The 21,460-nt window shown below is 35.1% G+C and overlaps 1 protein-coding gene across 5 annotated transcripts in view; it reads left to right on the forward strand.

The window, feature by feature from the left end:
* nav2a (neuron navigator 2a) overlaps positions 1 to 21,460 on the forward strand; it is a 273,752-nt gene that overhangs the window by 149,399 nt on the left and 102,893 nt on the right. The window contains exon 1 of one of the 5 annotated variants that reach the window (XM_089130013.1): positions 670 to 1,342. The exons of the other annotated variants lie outside the window; for them this stretch is intronic. Within the exon in view, the coding sequence (XP_088986139.1) occupies positions 1,184 to 1,342 (159 nt within the window). The 5' untranslated portion in view covers positions 670 to 1,183. Of the gene's footprint in view, positions 1 to 669; positions 1,343 to 21,460 lie in introns of those variants that run through there. 5 annotated transcript variants of the gene reach the window in all.

Below are 21,460 nucleotides of genomic sequence, written 5' to 3' on the forward strand. Positions count from 1 at the left end.
TTTCTGAAACAGTTGTGTTGCTTAATAATTATGTGGAAACTGATCTTTTTTTTCAGGATTCTTTGATTAATAGAAAGTTTAGTAACCAAATTTTATCAATAAATATTTCATAGCTTTGACACACATCAGGTGAATAACCATGTGTGCTTGTATTATGTAGCCTATAATTCGCTTGGGATAAAAGCATCTGCTGAAGAAAGGTAAATGAAAACCTCTTATATGCAGGATTTATGTTCTTCCAATGTCTCTCTAAACCGCTTCATCATTCTATAATGCATTAAAGACAAAGACAGAGCAATAGATGTGGATCTCTGCAGTGATGAATGAGGAAGAAATAATGAATAAAAAACACAGAAATATGAGATCTACTAATCCCTTCAAGTAACCTTCGCCTCATTTGACTTGTACTGCGTGCAGAGTGCCTGGAGGAAAGCCCACAACATGGAGAACACTGCGTCTCTCTCTCTCACACACACACACACACACACAATGCAGAGAGAGTTACACACACAAGCTGTCAATTCGAATCTACAGTATTCGCACATGTAAGACATGCATAGTTCCTTCCATGCTCAACACACACACACAAGCTAATCATATCCAGCCTCTGCTGTTTCACACCGCTCATTTGCTCTGACGTCCTAGATGGGAGGTGTGTGTGTGTGTGTGTGTGTTTATGGGAGTGTGCACCACACAGCTGAGAGAAAACTAGTGCTTATACACTGGTGTCAGGCATGAGCCACTAGTTAGTGCTGCCGTCTGAAAGCCACACCTGCTCGAGTTTAAACCCAGAGAGAGAGAGAGAGAGAGAGAGAGATCATGGACAAGTGTATTGAAATCCCTGCAGTCACCAGCTGAGCACCATTGGCTGCTGTCATGCGTTTGCTGCTCTTCTATATTCCTGCCCTTTCCACGATACTGGGATTTTTCCTGCTGTGGATTTTGTGCGCTACTTCAGGAACAACCGGGATAGAATTGAATCGAGAAATAAACTGATTCACGTTTGATTTTGAAAAGGCGTCTTGGACTGGTCACCATACAGGTGGATTGCTTCGTCCTCTTTTTTTTCTTTTTTGAAGAAGAGGGCCGTTTGGACTTATTGGGAATAAGGTTTTATCTGAAGGACGCTTGATGCTACAGTGTGTGGCTAGATATATTGGGCTGGTTGTGGGTCCAGGGGAAGATGCCTGCTATCCTGGTGGTCACTAACATGAAGTCCGGACTACCGAAGCCGATCCACAGCGCCCTCCCCATCCCTCAGGTGCCCACCCGTGCTGTGGCCCCCCGGCCCTGCTTCACCAGCAAACACCACCAGCCTACTGACAGTGAAGAGGACACACAGGTTAGACTGACGTGTGTGTGTGTGTTTAGTGGTGTGAGGCGTTTTGGGTCTTTTTATTTACGTGTAAAGTGATTTTATATACATATAAACTATATATGTATGTGTGTGTGTGTGTGTGTGTATATATATATATATATATATATATATATATATATAGTGTTAAAAATGTATATGAAGAGTTCAGATGCAAAAGCCTCTAAGTACCATTTGAAATTTTCTTCTAGAATGATAATTTTGATCAAGCTTGTATATTTAAGTTCAGTAATTTCACTTTAATTGCAATGAAGATTACCTATTAATTGCCATTTAAGTGAAATTACTAAACTTAAATATACAAGCTTGATCAAAATTATCATTCTAGAAGAAAATTTCAAATGGCACTTTTGCAAAAAAGGCTTTTGCATCTGAACTGTTCATACAGTATATACTGTATATACACTCACCGGCCACTTTATTAGGTACCCCATGCTAGTAACGGGTTGGACCCCCTTTTGCCTTCAGAACTGCCTCAATTCTTCGTGGCATAGATTCAACAAGGTGCTGGAAGCATTCCTCAGGGAGTTTGGTCCATATTGACATGATGGCATCACACAGTTGCCGCAGATTTGTCGGCTGCACATCCATGATGCGAATCTCCCGTTCCACCACATCCCAAAGATGCTCTATTGGATTGAGATCTGGTGACTGTGGAGGCCATTTGAGTACAGCGAACTCATTGTCATGTTCAAGAAACCAGTCTGAGATGATTCCAGCTTTATGACATGGCGCATTATCCTGCTGAAAGTAGCCATCAGAAGTTGGGTACATTGTGGTCATAAAGGGATGGACATGGTCAGCAACAATACTCAGGTAGGCTGTGGCGTTGCAACGATGCTCAATTGGTACCAAGGGGCCCAAAGAGTGCCAAGAAAATATTCCCCACACCATGACACCACCACCACCAGCCTGAACCGTTGATACAAGGCAGGATGGATCCATGCTTTCATGTTGTAGACGCCAAATTCTGACCCTACCATCCGAATGTCGCAGCAGAAATCGAGACTCATCAGACCAGGCAACGTTTTTCCAATCTTCTATTGTCCAATTTCGATAAGCTTGTGCAAATTGTAGCCTCAGTTTCCTGTTCTTAGCTGAAAGGAGTGGCACCCGGTGTGGTCTTCTGCTGCTGTAGCCCATCTGCCTCAAAGTTCGACGTACTGTGCGTTCAGAGATGCTCTTCTGCCCACCTTGGTTGTAACGGGTGGTTATTTGAGTCACTGTTGCCCTTCTATCAGCTCGAACCAGTCTGGCCATTCTCCTCTGACCTCTGGCATCAACAAGGCATTTCCGCCCACAGAACTGCCGCTCACTGGATGTTTTTTCTTTTTCGGACCATTCTCTGTAAACCCTAGAGATGGTTGTGCGTGAAAATCCCAGTAGATTAGCAGTTTCTGAAATACTCAGACCAGCCCTTCTGGCACCAACAATCATGCCACATTCAAAGTCACTCAAATCACCTTTCTTCCCCATACTGATGCTCGGTTTGAACTGCAGGAGATTGTCTTGACCATGTCTACATGCCTAAATGCACTGAGTTGCCGCCATGTGATTGGCTGCTTAGAAATTAAGTGTTAACGAGCAGTTGGACAGGTGTACCTAATAAAGTGGCCGGTGAGTGTATATATATATATATATATATGCACTGGTAGTATCATGGTACAGTGATATAGTAATACCATGGTACTATAATATGTATGATAATACAGAAATTCATCTACAGTGATATTTGCATGCTACTTTTTGTAGTCGTTTTTGCTACCATAAGTTTATTGTTATGATGCCATATCTAAAATAATGGTAAAACATTTTTTTGTTTGTTTATGTTTTAGATTAAAACATGGTCAGTTACAGTACTATTGCATAAAAGTTAGCATGCACCAATATTACATTTGTGCCTGATACGATTTTATCAAATTATATAATTGAATCAAATTACGTCTATATTATTTTGTCTAAATCTTGAAATTTGCTCAAGGTATTAAATTATTATTGTTTTTTTTTATTTTTTTATTACAGATTAACTTTAACCCTCAGGTGCTCTTCGTTTCGGAGTCACACTTGTTATCTTCCCGGTCAAAAGTGACCGGACACCTAAAAATTAAATTTCCTCCATCCCAGTAAAACCAATGCAATTTATTTTTTTTCTATAATATTTATTCTTTGTAATTTATTATTTTGAGACAATTTGATTGAATTTATTAATATTTATGCAATATTTATGGTCTATTTTTGCCATGGAAAAATATATATATTTTTCTATCTATCTATCTATCTATCTATCTATCTATCTATCTATCTATCTATCTATCTATCTATCTATCTATCTATCTATCTATCTATCTATCTATATATATATATATATATATAATTTTTTTCAAAAAATTATTAATGCAGTATTTTAGTTTAATATAGAGTCTAGGCCTTCAGGAAAAAAAACAATTTTTTTTGAAGAAAATTAGCACCATCTGGTTACAGTATAGAGAAAAAGCGTAGAATCATGGTGTAACCACTAGATGGCATGTACAGCTCTCTATGGAGAAGCATGTGAATTCCCCAGATGTTTATGAACACTTTTTTTTTTTGTGGATTTAAATATGTAGTTGAAACAATCTCAATTTTTGTCAATTTCCCATTCATTTCCTATGGGGGTCATTTTTGACCAAGGACCACAAGTGTGACTATGTTTTTTTCGTAACACTCCGATGAAGCTGTGATTTTTAAAAATTCAAAACATACTTTTTTTAATCAAAATTTATTGGTGTGTATGTGTATAAAAGTGTGTTTGTCTGTGTGGGTTTGTCTGTTTTGCACTCTAGATGTTGTAGAGTGTCACCCCTTTCCTGCGGTGTACTTTTTTTTTTAGAATTGTGGGAGATTTTTAGATTGCACGTACAAAAATTCAGAGAATTTTTTTTTTTTGGTCAATTTCCCATTCATTTCCAATGTGTCGGTCATTTTTGACCGAAGACAACAAGTGTGACTATTTTTTTACAACCACTTAGCATGCTCGGATCATGACCTCAATTTTTTTTTTTTTTTTTAATACATAATGCCATAAAAGTCACCAAGTTTCATAACATTCCGATAAAGCTGTGATTTTTAGAAATTCAAAACAGAAAATTTTTCGGTCAGAAATGACCGAAGAGCACCTGAGGGTTAAGTGAGCGTTTGATGATGGCAAAGCTAATCAAATGTAAAAAAAAAATAAAAATAAACATTTTAAATGCACAATTAAATATTGCCCATTATTTGTGTGTGTGTATCCAATATTGATCGATACTGATCAATTCAAAACATCCACACTACCAATATAATGTATTGTGCATCCCTAGTGTCAGGATGTCTTTGCCTTATATGGCTCTATACAAATGCTCAAGATAGATCAGCAGTAAATCTGTGTATATTTCTCTTACAACATAATACTGTGGTTATACCATGGTTCAGTGATGGTAATACCATGGTACTTTGATACACACCATGATACTGAACAATTAGAATATTCTGTTACCATTTTACTGTAAGGTGCTTCCAGAAACCGTGGTATTTCAGTGATAATGGAATAAAAGGTAATACCACGGCACTTGTTTTGAAAGGCTATTTGAAAAGTTTTATCAGCCTGCTGGCGTTGAACGTGTGTGTGTGTGTGTGTGTGTGTGTGTGTGTGTTTGTTCTCCAGTCAAATCTAAGCAAGCCAGGGTGGCTCGGTTTATTTTTGAGTTAGTAAGTCTGCTAGGCAACCCAGGAGACATCTCTCTCTCTCTCTCTCTCTCTCTGCAAACATGTTCAAATGCCATTTAAGGCTTTGTCAAATGAAGAGAGAGAGAGAGTGTGTGTGTGTGTGTCTGATAGGAGGGTACAGATTGAACTCAAACTGATCTGAAAGAACCCTACCTTAACCTTTGGAAATGCGAACGTAACGAGAAGAAAAAAAAATGCATGATTTCGAATGTGTGACACATGGATCTGACTGTGGTTTAAGTTATTATTCACTGCACACCATTGCACAATCATTTTGTTGACGATGCACATTGAAATCTGCAGCTCTGGCTCATTGACACAGGCTTCAGCAGAACCGAGTGTTATACTGAGAAACAGTAAATTTAGCCGTGTGTGTGTCGATCAGCTGTGCTGGCGGTCTGTGTTTAGAGATAGAAGATGATGCATGTGTGAGTATAGATAGTATGTGTGTGTGTGAGATACAGCCAACATAGTAGCTAAATGTGGACCTGTCCTGCTTTCTAGAGATTTTCTTTTGCTTTGGCATTCCAGGAAGAAAGAAAGACATGCGGTTCTTTTGAACTTTCCATCCTGAATCCTGAATAATAAGCATCACGATTTCCACAAAAATATCATACGACACTGTTTTCAACACTGATTAGCACCAAATTAGCATATTAGAAAGACACTAAATCACTTTTTGCATAAATATTGCATCAATGATATAAAATCGGTAGTCTTTTTTTCCCTGTTGTGACGTTTATTTTCTTGAATAAGAAAAAAATGTAAGGCGGGACTTAATTTTGTCCATCAGGAATTGATTGGATGGTCGATTATTGGTCGATGCCTTGTGAGTGACAGGTTGCCCCGCCCTCGTGCCAGTAAACATCATAAGAGAAGAGAAGATATGTCTCTGTAAGAGCTATTTTAGAGACAGATTATGAGGGCACATGGATTTTAAAAAAATGTTTGGCTTCATGAGGACTTTAAGATCAAGTCTAGTGTAAAATGCTAGCCAAAGTATGAAACTAATCCACTCAATTAACTCATGAGGTTGTTGAGTTCATACTGTAGATTAAAGGGATTTTGCTGAGGGAAAGAATGGATGAATGAAAGTCAGGGAAGAAGGCACACTCAATCAATTGATGGTGGTCAACAGTGCTCTCTAGTGCTCGAAATATGTACTGCACTTCTCTCTCTCTGTCTCTCCCTCTGTTATATTCACATAAGTAAGTACCCATAATGATATCAGTGATTTAATTTATTATTATGAGCTTGAATTCACAGTTTTAACAAGATCTTTAAAACAATTATACAAGCCAGAAAAGAGAGGTCATGTCTGGTTTTTGGACATCATTGAATGCGTCAAATAAACACTGCAAGTGAGATTGTGTATATAAAATAAACACATACAAACACTGCATATTTTCAGCATTTGTGACCGTCTCTGGTAAAGAGATTAGATCCATGTAAGCACATGTATTACATAAGAAGCATGTTATTAAACGTCACTGAATCTTGTCGCTGTCATCCATTTAATGAACTGATCTACTACACAATACAATTTATTACTCTTTTTCAAATTAGTAGATGTTTAAAAGCTAATTTACATAAAATATGCACCGTATTATTAATAACGTGAGACAGTGTTACCATTTCAAATGAATATATCACATCTATTTGAATGTATTTCGAAATGTGATTTATTGCTGTGATGCAATGCTGAATTTTCCGCGTCATTACTCTTCAGTGTCACATGATCCTTCAGAAATCGTTTTAATATGCTTATTTGCTGCTCCAAAAATTGCACACATTTCTTATTGATGAAAACAGCTGTTTTTGTCGCTGTTTTCCCCGGAAAAGAGGAGCTTTTGAATGGAACAACGGCATATATTTATAATACAAATCTTTTGTAACACCATAAATCTTTACTGTCACTCTTGATAACTTTAAATTTTGATGATATATCATTTTTTATGCCTTTTATATACTATTCACAGCTCTTTATCACACCTTTTTTATGTTTAAGCCTTTATTTATTTATTCAATATGTATATTGTATTTGCACTTTTTTGTGGTTCAGTTCTTTTCTGATGTAAAAATGTAAAAAAATGACGTTTTACAGTTGGCATATTGAGCACCTTCTTCTTACGTTGAAGGGTCTAAATCCACTGTCTGGGTCTTATAACTGTGACCCCCCTAACAATGTATTTTCCTCTCCAGTATCACACTGGCACACACTCGCCCTTTGACTGAAACCTGTGCTTGTGTGCTCCTGCTCATTGACTTTAATGCTCTTTGCCCCTGAGGCTCTGGCTTTTCCTCTTTCTCCACATTGATTTGCAGGTGATAGTGGTTTTTAATTTGCTAATATGGTGGACTGGCTGTCTGCACTAGAGCACTGAATAAGATAAAGGATATTAACATAACAATAGAGCCATGCATTTGCTCGGCTTTCACCTGATGGCCACTTGAATTTATACATTCAAAATATATCACCACAAAGGTAGGAAAAATTGTCTTTATTCAGTTTTAAACAAATGTATTCCTTTAAGGACCGGTGTAATGTTATCCAGAATGCATTGCTCTTATGCCATTGCCAGGGTTTTTCCTGCATTGGGAAATGAATCTTTGTTCTGCCAGAGATTTGTGTGATCATTAAAGGGATAATTCACTTTGAAATACATTTTTGATATGATTTATCTTACCTCAAGGGCATCCAAGATGTAGGTGTCTTTGTTTCCGCAGTATTTTCAATTTTGATTTTTTTTAGGTCAAACCGTTCTTGTCTGTCAGTCATATAATGGAGGTCTATGGTCACCACCTCAAAGAGCATGCACAGAGAAGTCCAAATTAATGTAAGTACATTGATGGCCTAAGACACGAAACGAGCGGTTTGTGTGAGAAAACGAACAGTATTTATGTCGTTTTTACCTCTTGTAACCACTGCCACAAAGCGCTCGTGCCCTCGGATCACTTGGACGTGGTTACGAGAGGTAAAAACGATATAAATACTGTTCGTTTTCTCACACAAACCGCTCGTTTCGTTTCTTAGGCCATCAATGTGTACTTGCATTTATGAGTCATTAAAGCATGTTTAATTTGGACTTCTCTGTGCATGCTATTTGAGGTGGTGACCATAGACCTGCATTATATGACAGACAAGAATGGTTTGACCTAAAAATATAAAAATTGAAACTATTGCGGAAACAAAGACACCTACATCTTGGATGCCCTTGAGGTAAGCTAAAACATAAAAAAAAAAATTTTCAAAGTGAACTATCCCTTTAAATGTGACAAAATCTGCTGTTCTCTTTAAAACGCTCCCGTGAGTGTAAGCACTCTGTGAACTTCTGTTTACGATGTGTTTTTGGAGAATTGAGCTTTGTAGCCAACAGAAAGTTAACAGAAAGTTTCCGTACTATATATGGTAAATAACTGTGATAGATCTCTTGGTAGTTTATAATGTAATTTTACTGTAAAATACCATTAAATTTACAGTTTTTGAAATTGCAAAGGAACAAATCATTGCATAATTTACAGAGAAAAACCATAAATTGACATTCCCACAATTCCCTGTGTGTGACACTTCACATTTGATGTATTTTTGTTGAAATAACTTTTTCCTCATAGTTTTCTTGTTTTTTTTTCTAATCAGTTATGTACATAAGGGGTTTATGTTACATTTTATGTTATTAAATTCACGTTTATTGCATTTTTTATTTTTTACCATGATGGTGTTTAATGTTTGTGTGAATGACACTGTGTAGCTTCTTTATACAAGTCTTCTAATGTAAGACTGCTTGTGAGGAGCTTTGATTGATCATGTGACTCATCACTGCTGTGATGATTGTTGGTTGTCAGTGTATTGCAATGGTACAAAACAGATATCAATTCTTCAATAGGTTGGTAAATTTACATCATATCAGATAATGAAATACAGTTTATTACTGTAAATTTTAAGTTAAGTCTGTAAAATGAATAACGTTGCTACCGTATTATTGACGGTAAAGTTCTGGCAACCACAGCTGGCGTTTTTTACCGTAAAAAATACGGTTTTATTTTTTTCTGCCAGAAAATGCAGAGAGTCAGCTAAATCTCAATGCATTGAGAGCGCAATACCTTCTGTCACCGTCTGTTTCTACTATAGCCTAACACACTGTTCCCTCATGGCAGGAACGATATTAAGCAGATTTCTGTGTGAGAGTACTTTTAAACACTTTGCAGCTTGTTTTTGGTGATGTGTGAACAGCAGGCGTCCTAAAGGCATGACAAACTGTGTGTGCACGCAAGAGCTTCCTTTGAGGCCTCCTATCAGAGATTCAAAAGAAAGACTGCAACCCGTCCTGCTCGATAAAACTCAACAAACAGCCAATCTCGGTGCATCAAATAAAGTTTCTCTTTTTTTTTTTCCTTCTCCTTAAAGTGCAGTGTCTTGCAAGAATTTGCATATGAAATAGATGATGTTGGGCATAACGGGACTTGCAGAGACCGAAATAGATTAAAGGAGAGAATGGTTTAGATGTGCGGATATTTGTGCATCTCAGTTTGAAGAGAAGATTTGAAAGCGTTTATTTAGATGTTGGACTCCTCTGAGGACCATTTACAGCACAAACATTGAAGATGTTTATAGTTTTGCAGAATTGCATGCAACCCAAAGGATTGTTTTACTGACATTCAATTATTTTTTTTTACTTTATGTGAAACAAAAGCATCATAAGATTATTGTAAATATTGATTATGTTGTACATTTAATAACCACAATTAAATTATGTTAAATATTTAATAATAATTTTTTATTTATAGAATATTTATTTAATTTTTTTTATTTAAATAAGATTTATTTATCTTTATTTAATTTTATTTTTTATACAACTTGAAGTCACAATAAAATGATTTTAACTTTTTTTTAATGTGATGTATTTCTGAAAATATTTTGGGACTTGATTTGATCATTTAGGAAATGATTGGATCAAGAAAAGTGAGTCAGGTTATTTTGATTATGAAGAAAGATTTGTTTTTCGTTGTTTAAATATTTTTATTTTATTTTGAATTGCACAAAATAAAGCCTTTGTAATTATATATTTTAAATGATTAATGCAAAAACGTACAATTACATACATTAAAGTATGAAAAAAAAAAGCAACTTTTAGTCATAATGGTGGCGACGTGTATTTTTGCCGAATGTATAAATTTAAATTTCGATTCTCAATTTTCAAATTTAAAGGTCGATTTTGAATTGGCTTTAAATGTAATGTAAATAAGTAACTTTAGAGACATTGATTAGATCGTGTGATTCTAGACTGAGGGTCTGTCTTTTTGTGATCTGCATATGTTCAGTTGTACTTCCTCCATCTGTCCTTGGACATGTCAATCAAGACATCTGTGGTCCTGAGTGTCTGTGTTCAAGTCCCGCCCTATTGTCTTCTCTTTATGGTCCTCCATCATAGAAACGCCACACGCCGAGGAACATGTGGTTATGTGTCCGGATGCTGCTTGGTAATTTGACCGCAGATCTGGCGTGACGTGGGCGATGTGAACAGTATAAAGGTCAACAGGCATTTGTGTACAGGACAGGTCGAGGTGAAAAGTCACAGCTGATGAGGTTTTAAGTGCTTGAGCTTTATCGGTTCATTTTGAAAGCGTGAGATGTGATGTTTTTGGCTTTGGTTTTTGACTGAAATGATTCAGGTTGATTGATTGAGGCTACACAGTTTGACAAGTTTGTACCCAGCACTTTTGAAAATGCACTTCCGAATGTGTCTCTGCCCCCAGCACATTTTAAACCAAACTGATGCCTGTGAGTACATACTGTACTATGTTATATGCAAGGAATAATTATTGGGAATTATCACTGTTACTGCTGGCTGTGTCGTGGTTAATTTGACATGAAATGTAGCAAGCGAAGCTCATCAACATGCAGAGGAAACACTGCAGGAGGAACTTATTCCAGCAGCCTGTTAACATCAGTTCTCATCATGAGTTCTGGATAAAACACTCTTTCATTAGCCGGCTGGTAACTATGGCAACCACCCACAGATCTTACTGTGATGTTGTGCATGTACTAACATCTAACATTAGTTACATTTGTATCATGACTGCATCATTTTTGTCTTAAATCTTGGCAAAGGAGCAAATTTTATGTATGATACATTTTTATATTTGAATCAACTGGATCTCTAGGGATGGACGGACGGATGGATGGAACAACAGAAGATAGATAGATAGATAGATAGATAGATAGATAGATAGATAGATAGATAGATAGATAGATAGATAGATAGATAGATAGATAGATAGATAGATAGATAGATAGATAGATAGATAGATAGATAGATAGATAGATAGAACAGAAAGACAGATAGATAGATAGATAGATAGATAGATAGACAGATAGATAGATAGATAGATAGATAGATAGATAGATAGATAGATAGATAGATAGATAGATAGATAGATAGATAGATAGATAGATAGATAGATAGAACAGAAAGACAGATAGACAGACAGACAGACAGATAGATAGATAGATAGACAGACAGATAGATAGATAGATAGATAGATAGATAGATAGATAGATAGATAGATAGATAGATAGATAGATAGATAGATAGATAGATAGATAGATAGATAGATAGATAGATAGACAGACAGATAGAGAGATAGATAGACAGACAGACAGACAGACAGACAGACAGAGAGAGAGATAGATAGACAGACAGACAGACAGACAGACAGATAGATAGACAGACAGACAGAAAAAATACATATATTATTATTTAAACTGTCTATTTATGTAAGTGTATAATATATTGAAAAATATACTATTATAGATATCAAACGTTACCATAACAACAATTACAAAACAGCATAAAATACCACAATATTATATTCATATGTTTTTGTATATTGTAAGATTTTATTGTTTTTATAATAGTAATTATTTACAATTAATAGATTATACTTATAATTACAATATAATAATTATATAAATTGATTTTATTTAAATATTAATATATGTATGTATATAAAACATATTACCACAAACAAATATTATACATCTAATAATTCAAACTTTCTAAGAAGCTTTAAGAATTTTTTGCCATTTCAATTTTTTTTTTTTGGTATTTTAACAAAACCTGGCATTACCATGGTATAGTTTGTAAGGAAGACCATTAGAAAACCATTAGAATCATGACATCAGCAGTTGGACATTCCTTACGAGTGTCTCCAGCCCCTCCACCACAGGCTCTATTCTCTTTCTGGAGACCCAGGGTGCCTCTGAATCCCTCCTGATTTTAGTGTCATAGCCCCAGAAAGCCCATATGTCCCACCCACCCCCTAACAGCCTGGCAGTGGGGACCTATCCTCCCCCTAACCTCCCGAAAAGCAGATGATGGGGGTCTCCCAAAACAAAGAGCGCTCTCCGCGGGGTGAGGCCCCTGCATTGTCCACACATACTCCGATTTATTTGACCATCCATCGGCAGAATGAATGGCGAGCGTAGCCTGTGATTCAAAGCTGTTGTTTTTTTAATGAGCTTGTTCACTATGCCCGACACATGTAGCGTTCGCCACATATCACTCGCACTACAGCAGCACAATAAATCTGCTGAGATCTTCAATGTGTTTTCCTCAGACTTTGATTGAGTTGTAAAGAGGCAATTAGCTTTAAATGAGGGAGAAAACGGTTATATACATCATTTGAGATGCGACTCAACTGTTGTAGGATTGATATACAGTAATGTTTATCCATAAAAAAATGCATCCTAACTAAAATGCTATATTTAAAAGGTGTCTATGTTTATGGTTTATGTCAATGCCTATGTTTATGTTTTTGTTCATTCAAATAAAGCTCAAATTGCAATAAAGTTAAAGTTATATACTGTATATATATAGCTAGATAATATGTAGATAGATAGATAGATAGATAGATAGATAGATAGATAGATAGATAGATAGATAGATAGATAGATAGATAGATAGATAGATAGATAGATAGATAGATAGATAGATAGATAGATAGACAGATAGATAGATAGATAGATAGATAGATAGATAGATAGATAGATAGATAGATAGATAGATAGATAGATAGATAGATAGATAGATAGATAGATAGATAGATAGATAGATAGATAGATAGATAGATAGATAGATTTAACATTTACATGCTGTTTGGCAACTAAGTTGAAGTACTTAAAACAAAAACTGACACATAAATAAGCATATAAATAAAAATATTAGGAAAAAAACAATAAAAAGACAAAATCACATAACAATGACTAAATGTCAAATTAAATTCAAATGAAAACTGAAAATATAAACAAAGAAGCGTATTCAAAATATAATTAGATACTGGTATAAATAATACTATATACTAAATGGTTTTAGTTTTATTAGTATTTAGTTTACATACATATATCTTGAAAAATGAATTCTTTCATACATTATTAGATCAAAATTAAATATATATTATTTATCATTTTATTTATTTATTTATTTATTTTATCCAGTATTTTTTTTAGTAACTTTAGACTAGCTAGACTAGCTTTTCCCCCCAACTTTATTGACTTAAATGAACTCTACATGAAGTACAGCCTTGAAGTGCATTTCACACTTTAATTTCACTGTAGCTTTGCCAACGCTCCTAAAATCTCTTCAAGCTCTAGTAGATCCGCTTTGTCACAGTTTCAAAACATCTGCTGAAGATAGAAGCCCTGTGTGTGTGTGTGTGTGTTGTATATATATATAAACACATGCTTGCTTTTGCAGCCTCTAGGGTTCTTTAGTGTGGGAATGAGGGCAGAAACTTGGGCGATCCCCAGAAACTGAAATTTGGCTTGTAATTTGTGGTTTGGCGTGGGTTTTGGCGAGAGCTTGAACATGGGGAACACCTCGTGTCTCCACACCGCAGCTCATGCCAGCAGTCTGTACCACACACTCCATCACCACAACTGTGGAAAAGAGGAAAAGAGGTTCTGACCTGTGTGTTTCCAGAGCCTCGGGGTCTACACAAGTGCTGCGCAACAGCAGACAGATCTGAAGCGTGGATCAGCCCTTTTCACACTGGTCTAATTCATCATCTTGTCACATTTTCTTATTCATATTATGAATAACTGTCCGTTACTTCACTGTGTTTGCACACTAGAGTGTGTTTAATGAAACTCTTACTATCAGATTAGCTTTAGTAGCCATCACCCTTATAAATATTCAAACTGTAATGCAGTGTATTTGCACAAATAGTGTGTGAGGAAATCTAGATCATATGTTTAGTTGTCATAGACTCTTAACTGAATAGTACAGTATATAGTAGTAGTAATAGCAGTATGAGGTTGTATGCTTATGTGTTTGTTAAATAGATTGGATTTAGATGATTTATTTTCTGCCTAGCACATTTCAACTTAAGCTGAACCAATTTGCATACTTATATGCTTGTAAGCATGAAGCAACACCCGTAAGACCAGTACTTGTATCTTATTCACATACAGAGAAAATATCATAAAGGGATTTTTCCCCCTGTGGAATGCAAACGATATTGATGTTGTTTTGGATTTTGACATTGCAGATTGACTTGCTTTGTATGGACGATGCACAGACATTTTTCAAAATATGGAACCAAATGATTTTCATGATGTTCGGATCTTTAACAGTTTTAGAAAGTTTGCATTGATTGATTGAATACAAATAGACACTTACGAAAGCACATCTGTTTGGCCGTTTTTTTTTTTGTGTGCATAAATGACTCTTTTGAACCAATTCTTTTTAATGAATCAATCAAAAAGACTCACAAATCAGACTGACAGGTGACAAATGACGTGTTTAGTTAGTTTAGTTGAAAATTAGAAACATTAAATTAAGAACAGAAAACTGATTTATATGTCAAACGATTAATCGCGATTTATCACATCCAAAATAAAAGTTTGTGTTTACATATTATATGTGGGTGCACTGTGCATAATTATTTTGCATATATATAAATACACACACATGCATGTATATTTAAGAAAAAAAAAAAATATTTATATATAAAATATTTATATATAAAATAAATTATATATAAATCTATATACAGTATATACATGAAAATATTTCTTAAATATATACAAGCATGTGTGTGTATTTATATATATATACAAAATTATTTATATATATATATATATATATATATATATATATAATTATACACAGTGCACCCACATATATTATGTAAACAAAAACTTTTATTTTAGATGCGATTAATCGTTTGACAGCCCTTATATATATATATATATATAATCAAATTTTACAATCCCCATCTTTAAAGTCACCTTGAAGTCAAAATGGACAATTCTTATTTTTTATGAAAAACTGTCAATCATCCAATCAATTCCTGACAGACAAAATCAAGTCCCACCCTACATTTCTGTTTCGAAAAGCATTTTCACTCATATTAATATCACAATACGGAAGAAAAGACTATCGCAATTCGCAACTTCTGTTTAATTATTGATGACATTTAGCTTCTTTGAGCTAAAGATTATATCAGAAAGCTAATGTGTTTAGCTGATGCGGTCGAGTTCACTTGTTGATGATATTGAGTTGGTTAATAGTTTCAGTGGAGGGAGAGGGTGTAATGGGGGAGGTAAAGAGGGGTTCCCTCATCCACCCAGCTGGTGTCTCCTCCCCACCCCCTTCAGCTGGTGTGTGTGTGTTTCAGACCGGAGGCAGCTGCCTTCAGCGTGGCACAACACTAGCGGTGAGAGCTCTGTCTGCTTTACTTTCTCTTTCTCTCAATCTCTGGTCCCACCATCCACTCCATCACTCTTCTCAAACTCTCCTTCAAACCTGCGTCCTTTAGCATGGATCTTTCATCCTCCTCCTCCTCTAAAGCGCTCTCTCTCTGTGGATGGTTGTGATGGATGCTGCTCTGATGGATTGTAAATGGGATCCGTGCGTCTGGACGGCCGGCAGGTGAAGTGAGGAAGATAAAGGGTTGAGGAAGATGAGTGTGATGCTGTGGCGCAGGGATCAAAACAATCACAGCATGAAACTGGTAAAATACTTCCTTTGGTTGTGGGCTTGAGTAGCTGTTGCGTCGACTATTGGTTTGCTTTGTATTTTTAAGTTTTGATCCAAAGTTTATTAATCATTTGTTGCATCAGAAAACCATTCAATATTTTTGTTTATAACTTTATACAAAAATATACAATTTCAAAAAGTGCAATACATAAATAGTAATAATGGTAAATGATAAAATACACGTGTTCAAAGTTTAGTAAACTGTCACCTGCACTTGATACACAATTTTATTATTATTATATGCAATATTTTACTAAAACATTTTAAAATGCGTATGTTGTTTAGATTGTTTTCAATCTGACCCTTTGCAAACCACACATTTTCTATGCAAACGTTGCGCTTGTGTTAAAACAAACAAACAAAAAAAAAAAAACGTTTTGCCATTTTTGCATGTTTTGCATATTTCCAGTGACTTAATATACTTGCTGTAGGTCAAAAAATCCTTAGCTTCTGGACATAGTATGTCTCACCTGATTGAACCAGGTTTGTTGATGTTTAACCATGTCTGTAGCCCTCAAACGGTATTCACTTTATAGCCCTTAATCCTGTAATTGTGGACAAATGTGGGCACAGTGGACTCAGGTGTGATCCTAATCTTTATTTATTATAAATGTTATAGCACTGTCTTCCATAAAGTTTTGTCTATCCATTTATGGTGTTTTTTTTTTATTTTGGGGGCGTTTTTGAATTTATTTACTTCAAAAGGTACCATATTTTCTATGTAAATTATGCTTATTTTTATGTTGGTTTTTTTTTAGTTTTTTTTTTAACTACATTAAAATATCATTCCAATAAGTTCTTAGAGCTAAAACCTAAAGATGAAGTGACTTTGCTGTCACCTGGTGTCTTATTTTGGCTTATTTTAATGCTCTAAATTACTGTTTTCCCATTCATTTCTATGGGTGCCCATTTTTGACCCAAATACAAGATTAAGGAGTTTTTTTTTTTTCACCCACGTAACATTGTAGAATTGAGTCAAAAAATAATTGTGTGTGTTCATGAGGCAAACTTAGGAAAATAGCCAAGTCTTGTACCGCTCAGATCAAGGGAAGTATTTTTTTTTTAAATAAATCAAAACTATTTTGCCCACATTTGTCCAGAATACGGTTTTAGGGTTAATGCATTTCAACTTATTTGGGATTCATGACTTGTTTATATTGGCATACGTTGTGCTAGAAAGCTATTGTTGTTGCATATAATGTTTCCTACTGCAAGGTTTGACTTATTTTGGATTTGGATTTAAGACCTGTTCACAATCTCGTCAATGCATCACGTTTATGATGCAGGCTTTTCATTTTTATTTGCTATGATACAGAGTTTACATTAGACTTCCAGTTCAGCTTAGGAAGAATTCAGTTTTATTTCTGAAAACACCTTTCATATTTTCTCTTTATTAATCTTTTTTATCCTCTGCACACCCAGTCTTTTCTCTTGCTCGTGTCCGGGTCTTATCCTCTGCACGTCAAAGCCACAAAGGCAGGCCGCTTATTGCTTGTCTGGAGATGAGGTGATAAGGGGAGCTGTTTAATTATGTATTACATGTGGAGCCCAGCACAAGTGGCAGCGCACTGAATATGTTTAAGGTCGGATGTGTGTATGAGAGAAGGAAGGGAGGAGATGAAATGTGTCGGCGTGACCCGATAATATCAGCAGTGAATATTGCAGCGACACCACGAATCGAAGCACCTTGCATTCGTTCATTCACTTCATCATTGGACGTTTAAATATCCTGGTCTGTGGGGCTTTCCGAACCCAAAGGAGCGTGAGATACACATCTCGTCTACGTTTAATTAGTGACGTCCAATCTAACCCAGACTTCATTTCATATACTCCATATGGTCCATTTGTGCAAATTAAAATGACCACATCCAATGACTTTTACTTCAGTTATTTTACCGCTTCATTGCATTGATTTTTAAAAGCTTATGAACTGTTATGTGAATTGCAATATGGGAGATTTTTAAAAAGAGCCCCTGATTTACAACCGAGGGTCATCCAACATTGACCTCAGAGGGCAGAGATTCATAAATCATCTCTGTTTTACTTTCACTTTTTTGTCGCCTTGCTCATTTTAACAGCATTTTTATTTCAGCGTTTTTACGAATTTGCCAGACGCAAATTGTGTTGCATGTATTTTCCCTTGGAGTTAAAGGGATACTCCACTTTTTTTTGGAAATAGGCTCATTTTACCACTCCCCTAGAGTTAAACAGTTGAGTTTCACCGTTTTCAAATCCATTCAGCCGATTTTCTGATATTTATAAGAATATCAGTAACCAGACAGTTTCTGGTCTCATTGACTTCCATAGTAGGAAAAAAATATACTATGGAAGTCAATGAGACCAGAAACTGTCTGGTTACTGATATTCTTCTAAATATCAAAAAAATCGGCTGAATACATTCGAAAATGGTAAAACCCAACTGTTTAACTCTGGGGGAGTGGTAAAATGAGCCTATTTCCAAAAAAAAGTAGAGTATTTAAACCCATGACCTTGGGTCAGTTTAACATCAATATCAAGCATATGCCTTTTTAAACTGTTTATTGAGAGTGAACAGGAAGGACACTGAACAAAATAGTACTATGGTATTACCATATTTTTTTACGATGATAATCCTTGGCAATCCCATCAGTTTTGGGACATACGCCTTGGTGCTTTTATGTTTTTAGACATGTTATGCTAGTACAATTGCATTCTGGAGTACCATTGGATATAAATCTTATATAGTAGTATAGTATATAGAATTTTAGTATAGTACTGCCATTTGATAGCATTATTACCATGGTACCACCACAGCACTTTTTAGTGATACAATGATGAAATCTTTTGGTAATATATGGTTCTTTATTATAAACCATGCTACTAAAATATATGTACCATTGTATTCATAGTACATCCAGTAATATCATAGTAGTTGGTACTTAGAAACTCCAAAAAAGAACACACTTTAAAAAAAAATTAAGTGTCCACTGTCACTATGCATCAACAATGTTCACGGTTCTCTAATGTTGGTTAATGGTCACATGACATTTAGGTAAACAAATATTTTTTTTAATATACACCTAATCTTTTAAATATAACATATTTATATTTTTAGCAAGTGTTTTATTTATAGTTGATTATTTTTAAACTATTTATTCTAATTTTACATTTGAGTGATTTGATTAATTATTCGTTTTTCATCATCTCACGAACCCCCTGAAGTTCTCTGACAAGCCCCAGTCTGGAAAGCCCTGTTGTAAAGGAACTGGATCAGGACATGATGTAGTCTGGATTTGAACTTTCATTTCCCACATTAGAACCACAGACCATGCTGAATACACTGGTAAAATGGAGATTTTAGAGGTTATGAAGAGAGGGTTGAAGAAGCAGTTATTCTTCATATTTGATCAGAGAAGGAGGGTCAGATCCCGTATTCAGGCTGAGCAGACAGCTGTCTGGTGAAGGTGAGGAGAAGACAGACCCACATCACCCCGTCTGTTGGAGCTGACTCAGGCCCTGCAGATGGCAGATTGTGGGAATATGTTGAAACTAAAAGTGAACTGTTTATTTTGAGAACCACGGCTCGAGTGTCATCAAGTGGTGCGTTCTTGTTTTCGCGCAGATGGCGCTGAGCTTTCGGAGCCCTCATTGGAAAAACGTGTCGAGTTCTTCGTCTTGAAAGCAGCACTTGTGCGAACGCCGAAACATTTCCTGCTTTCTGTTTGGTCTGAATGTGTCTCTTAATCCTCCTGATTGAACTCTCACAGTCCCAGAGGTGGCGTTTGGCGGCGCTCACATCAATCTAGTTCTCGCGCTTTCATCTGGAAACCACAGACATCTCGGCAGTCAAGAGCTGCTCTTGGAGCTTGTCATGTTAGCACAAGGCCAAAGCCACTTGAAGTGCTTGTGGTGCTCGGAGAGCCACTCGCGCAGAACATGTGTGGACTCTACTTGAGTTTCTAATTTTAACTTTATTTTTTTAGCATTTTATTTCATCATTATTCATCATTTTTTAATTTAATTTTAATTCATCTTATTTTAATTTAATTTTAAATTTTATTCACAAAATACACTGTGTGTGTGTGTGTGTTTAGTTAATTAATAAATATCAGCATATTTTGTGAATACAATTAAACATTTTATTAAAATATGATGAATAATGGTGAAAAAAATAAGATATTATAAGATAAAAGTTGAAAAAAATTAAGAAACTAAATTAAATTAGAAACTAAAATTTATTTATATATATATATATATTAATTTTAGTTTCTAATTTAATTTATTATGTTTTCATATTATGATTTATAATTGTATCAACCCTTTTTATTTTATATTACTTTTTAATTGTTTTTATTTTATTTATTTATGTAACTTTTTTGGATTAACCAATTTTGGATTGAGTTTAGCGAATTGGATTATTTTATTCACTAGTTGAAATCACTGATTCATTTGATTGATTTCTTGCCAGGCTTATTACTAATTTTCTGTAGTGTAATGATTCTGAATTAGTGTATATGTGACCCTGGACCACAAAACCAGTCTTCTAGGGTTTTTTTTTTTTTAAATTGAGATTTATACTATTCTAAAAGCAGAATAAAAAAGCTTCCCATTGATGCATGGTTTGTTCGGATGGGACAATATTTGTCCGAGACGCAACTATTTGAAAATCTCAAATCTGAGGGTGCAAATCAATCGAAATATTGAGAAAATCGCCTTTAAAGTTTCCATTTCTGTTGGCGATTTTGCAGCATCCACTTACAAAAAATATATTTTTTATATATTTAAGATCATGGATCATGATCTTTACTTAATATCCGAATGATTTTTGGCATAAAAGAAAAATCGATAATTTTCCCCCATTAGTTTTGTTGGCTATTGCCACCAATATACCCATGCTACTTATGACAGGTTTTGTGGTCCAGGGTCACATATTAATAACAACAATTATATATTGTTCTATATTATATTCTAAAAATGCTATCTCTTTAATGTAATCTTGTGTTGATGCTGTAAATTAGCACTAGAGGATGTACTTATTTACAGCATTAGCACCGGATTACATTAAAGAGGTCACTTTTTACATTGAACAAAGTGATTGGTCACTTTGTTTACATACAAAGAGTGTATGTAAACAAGTAGCCTATCCACAGCCGATACTGATAAAAACCCAAACTTTTTGCTGATATATATTTCATGCATCTCTAAGCAGAATTGATGTGATATACATGTGAGAATCACATGTATAAATTAAGGTTACCAGATCTTTTTAATATATAGCCAGCTAACAACCATCTTTTAACTGATAACATGATACTTTAGGTTG

Source organism: Pimephales promelas, chromosome 1, assembly GCF_988280905.1.
Source record: "Pimephales promelas chromosome 1, fPimPro1.hap1.1, whole genome shotgun sequence".
NCBI lineage: Eukaryota > Metazoa > Chordata > Actinopteri > Cypriniformes > Leuciscidae > Pimephales > Pimephales promelas.